Source organism: Triticum dicoccoides, chromosome 6A (assembly GCF_002162155.2).
Source record: "Triticum dicoccoides isolate Atlit2015 ecotype Zavitan chromosome 6A, WEW_v2.0, whole genome shotgun sequence".
NCBI classification, from domain to species: domain Eukaryota; kingdom Viridiplantae; phylum Streptophyta; class Magnoliopsida; order Poales; family Poaceae; genus Triticum; species Triticum dicoccoides.
In genome coordinates this window covers 12,202,292-12,206,685 of record NC_041390.1, presented here as the reverse complement: position 1 = coordinate 12,206,685, position 4,394 = coordinate 12,202,292, and the positions used below count along the sequence as shown (strand labels likewise).

At 51.4% G+C, this 4,394-nt stretch overlaps 1 protein-coding gene across 1 annotated transcript; it reads left to right on the top strand.

Moving 5' to 3' along the window:
* The first annotated feature begins 471 nt into the window (after positions 1–471).
* LOC119319335 (sucrose:sucrose 1-fructosyltransferase-like) lies at positions 472–3,487 on the top strand. The gene is made up of 3 exons (XM_037593826.1): positions 472–1,011; positions 1,102–1,985; positions 2,689–3,487. Exons 1-3 carry the CDS (start codon positions 576–578, stop codon positions 3,385–3,387), a joined length of 2,019 nt encoding a protein of 672 aa, XP_037449723.1. The 5' UTR covers positions 472–575; the 3' UTR covers positions 3,388–3,487.
* The last annotated feature ends 907 nt before the right edge of the window (positions 3,488–4,394 follow it).

The following is a 4,394-nucleotide window of genomic DNA, read 5'->3' as shown; positions in this document are numbered from 1 at the left end:
TTTTTCTTCGAGCAACCGACACGAGCGCTCTGCCTTATCGAAGAGAAATGACCTGTTAATGAGAAAAACCTGTCGAAAATCGATTTTATGGATGCTTTCTTGACAACTATTAGGGAAAGATTAGAGATGCTCTAACAATGTTAGCGTACCTGAAGGGAAGAGTTTAAGCCGACATTGGCACCGCCGGCTAACCCAACTTGTTTTCTACTAACAGAGCAAGCGTGTCATGGAGGAACCCGAACATGTACAGATCCATGAAATCCATCCTGAACCAACGGGCTAGTAGTATTATTAGTTTGCGCAATCATGATCGAGCTGGGTAACATGGCCTGGATGGACCATGATTAACACTGACAGCCCGGGCCCATGGCGCCACCGCAGGCCAATGGGGCTGAGCCACGTAGGCCGCTAACGAGTGGCATGGAGACTATAAATGGCAGACGCAGAAAGTAGGAGCTCCACGGCAAACACGCACATGCACACACACCTAGGTTTAGCAGAGGTGATAATTGATCAGTCCCACCAATTCCTCTCCCTTCTCTGGTGTCCTTCATCTCCTCCGCCGATCTCTTTCAATGTCAATGGACACCGGAGACCGCGGCTCGGTGCCATGCTCCTACGCGCAGTTGCCGGATGATGCCGAGGCCGGGCGCACGCGCCCAGGCCGAACCGGGCCACTGTGCGCGGCGGTTCTCCTGACTTCGGCCGCGGTGCTCCTCGCTGTCGCCGCGCTTGCCGGCGTCAGGCTCGCTGGCCAGCTGCCGGCCGCCGGCGTCATCATGTCCGGCCACCCGACGACAGTTGATATGGCGCCTATGAGCACCAGCAGCAGGGGCCCCGAGTCCGGCGTGTCAGAGAAGACGTCAGGCGCCGCAACCGTCGACGACCACGGTGGCATGCTTGCCGCAGACGCCGGCGGTAACGCGTTCCCATGGAGCAATGCCATGCTCCAGTGGCAGCGCACCGGCTTCCACTTCCAGCCCGAGAAGAACTGGATGAACGACCCCAACGGTAAGTACCATTTCCTCCATCCTCCATCATGGAATTAAGGGGTGATTGTTGATGTAAAACTCATTTCTTTGATGCAAAATGCAAATGCAGGTCCGGTGTACTACAAGGGGTGGTATCACCTCTTCTACCAGTACAACCCCGACGGAGCAATATGGGGCAACAAGATAGCGTGGGGCCATGCCGCGTCCCGCGACCTGTTGCGGTGGCGCCACCTCCCCGTGGCAATGTCCCCCGACCAGTGGTACGACATCAACGGTGTTTGGTCAGGCTCCGCTACCGTCCTTCCCGACGGCCGCATCGTCATGCTCTACACCGGCTCAACCAACGCCTCCGTCCAGGTCCAATGCCTCGCCTTCCCCACCGATCCATCTGACCCGTTGTTAATCAACTGGACCAAGTATGAGAACAACCCGGTGATGTACCCACCACCGGGCGTCGGGGAGAAGGACTTCAGGGACCCGACCACTGCGTGGTTTGATGGTTCCGACGACACATGGCGGCTCGTCATCGGCTCCAAGGATGACCGCCATGCCGGCATGGTCATGACCTACAAGACCAAGGATTTCATGGAATACGAGCTTGTCCCCGGGTTGCTTCACCAGGTTCCAGGGACAGGCATGTGGGAGTGCATCGACCTATACCCGGTCGGTGGCGTGAGGGGCATCGACATGACAGACGCGGTGGCGGCATCGTCCACCAATGGCGGCGACGATGTGTTGCACGTGATGAAGGAGAGCTCTGACGATGACCGGCACGACTACTATGCGTTGGGGAGGTATGACGGGGCGAAGAACACATGGACACCGCTCGACGTCGACGCCGATCTCGGCATCGGGCTGAGGTACGACTGGGGGAAGTTCTACGCATCCAAGACGTTCTATGATCCGGCAAAGAAGCGGCGTGTGCTGTGGGGGTGGGTTGGCGAGACCGACTCCGAGCGCGCCGACGTCGCCAAGGGATGGGCCTCGCTCCAGGTACTTGACATCTTCATCATCTTCCTCTTGTACAAGATGTCAAAGTCAATTGATTGATTAACCTCCACTAGTTGATCATTAAGAAAATGTTGCTTTGTGAGTGGTTTAATTTGCTTGACTGGGAGCTTGCATGCTTCCTTTGCTGGGCCATGTTCAATGAGTGCAAATAATGATACCAGCCACATGGGATGAATCATGGATAGATAGCAGCCACAGCAATGTTGCTGTCATCTCGTTGTCAAGTGTCTCTTAGCTTCCTTTAGCTTGCAAATAGTTCAAGCTACTAGTTGCAGATACCTTCAACCTAGTGGTATGCCAAGATTGGTAATCGTGTGGCTGGTGCAAGTACCTACCTATAACTGGATAATAATAAGTATAAACAACTTTCTGTTAGCATGAACCGAACTGGGATTAGATAAGAAAAAGGGTGTGCCCTACAAACTCTGAATCAATCATGTGGTAGCATGTGATCCAGTGGCAGACAAAAGTTGTTAATTTGGTAGTACCAACACACCAAAAACTAAATAATTCTTGCTAGTACCAACCAAACTGGGATTAGACCAGAAAAGGGGTTGTCTTGTCTGCTTACCCCATAGTTAGCTACACTATTTCTATGCTGTCAATGAGTGATACCTAGGATTCTTTGCTGAATAATTAATTATAGTCAATGGCTAATTAATGTTTTATATTGTTATTGCTGCAGTCGGCCCCTCGCACGGTGGTGCTGGACACCAAGACAGGAAGCAACCTCCTTCAGTGGCCGGTGGAGGAGGTGGAGACGCTCCGGACCAACTCCACTGACCTTGGCGGCGTCACCATTGACCGCGGCTCCGTCTTTCCACTCAGCCTTCATCGCGCCACCCAGCTAGACATCGAGGCCACATTCCGCCTCGATCCGCTAGACATCGCCGTCGCCAACGAGGCCGATGTCGGCTACAATTGCAGCACAAGCGGTGGCGCCGCAGGGCGGGGTATGCTCGGCCCCTTTGGCCTCCTCGTGCTTGCCGATGCCAGGCGCCATGGTGGTGACGCGGAGCGTACTGCCGTCTACTTCTATGTCGCCAGGGGCCTTGACGGCGGCTTGAACACACACTTCTGCCACGATGAGACACGCTCATCTTGTGCCAACGACATTGTCAAGAGGGTCGTAGGCCATACCGTGCCGGTACTCGATGGTGAGGAGCTGTCCGTGAGGGTGCTGGTGGATCATTCGATCGTTGAGAGCTTTGCGATGGGTGGGAGGTTGACGGCAACGTCACGGGTATACCCGACGGAGGCCATCTACGCTAACGCCGGGGTGTACCTCTTCAACAATGCCACCGGCGCTCGGGTCACCACCACCAGCCTCGTCGTCCACGAGATGGACTCTTCCTACAACCAAGCCTACATGGCCTCATTGTAAAAAGAAAATGGAAAAAATATTTTTTGTTTAGAAAAAAGTGATAGATAGCATATTGTACGCATGTTTTTACACAAAGGAAGATCTCTCATTTCTTCGTTTCTTCGGTTCTGTGTTATATGATCGTCCCGACTAACCTGGATGATGTAGAGTCATATAGATGCGTCCGTACTTACATTCCCGACATTATATCGAAGGAAAATGTTCACTAATTCTACAATGTGAGTAGGTGTTGTATTCACATTTCTTTAGTAGTCTTGCCGTTGTTTTACACTCATGGAGAAGTGCCAATGATGCCGGCCTCAATCCCAGGGAGAACATTGCATCTGGATTAGTATATTGGATGGATCGACAGAGAAAGATTGGACTGGAAGATTTGAGCTGGCAATGCCATGTGGGCTGCGAATCAGTGAGACCGTGAGGCAATCACGCGCGCCGGCGATAAGATTCTCGGTCTTCTCCTAGCTGTCAGATGGCCGTGATCATTGGCCACCAGCGGCGTCGATCTGTCGCCTCCGCCATTGCTGACCTGGCGCCATGCATACCGGTTCTTGTCTTGATGCATGCATGCTAAATGGTGTCGAGAGCACCATTGGATTCTATTCTTGTGTGCTCGCCGTTTCTAGAAAGTTAAACTAATGCAGTGACTAATCCTAATTACTAATTCTTCTAGAAAAATCATTGTGAAATATTCTCTAACAATCAGTGAGACTGATAGACAGTTTTTGTTTTCTTGTCTTTTTGGTGGGGATAGACAAACAGTGATTCACATGCAAATTCAAACCCTAGTAGTGTCTACTAATTCCCTCGTTCGGGTATTACTGCCCCCCTCATATTTTGGGTTAAACTTTGACCATCTATTGTACTAATTAAATATAAAATATAGAGTGAATTCTGACTTTTACCCCTCATTTTGAAATTTTTGATACTAATTACCCCATTTAGCAGGATTTTATCCGTTTTACTCCATTTAGCAAAAGTATTGCCACAATTTACCCCGTTTAAAATTT

Coding starts and splice junctions, on each gene's coding strand:
- LOC119319335 (XM_037593826.1), top strand. CDS start 576: ATGTCAATGGACACCGGAGACCGCGGCTCGGTGCCATGCTCCTACGCG. Junction 1,012..1,101: donor CTGGATGAACGACCCCAACG/GTAAGTACCATT, acceptor ATGCAAATGCAG/GTCCGGTGTACTACAAGGGG. Junction 1,986..2,688: donor AGGGATGGGCCTCGCTCCAG/GTACTTGACATC, acceptor TTATTGCTGCAG/TCGGCCCCTCGCACGGTGGT.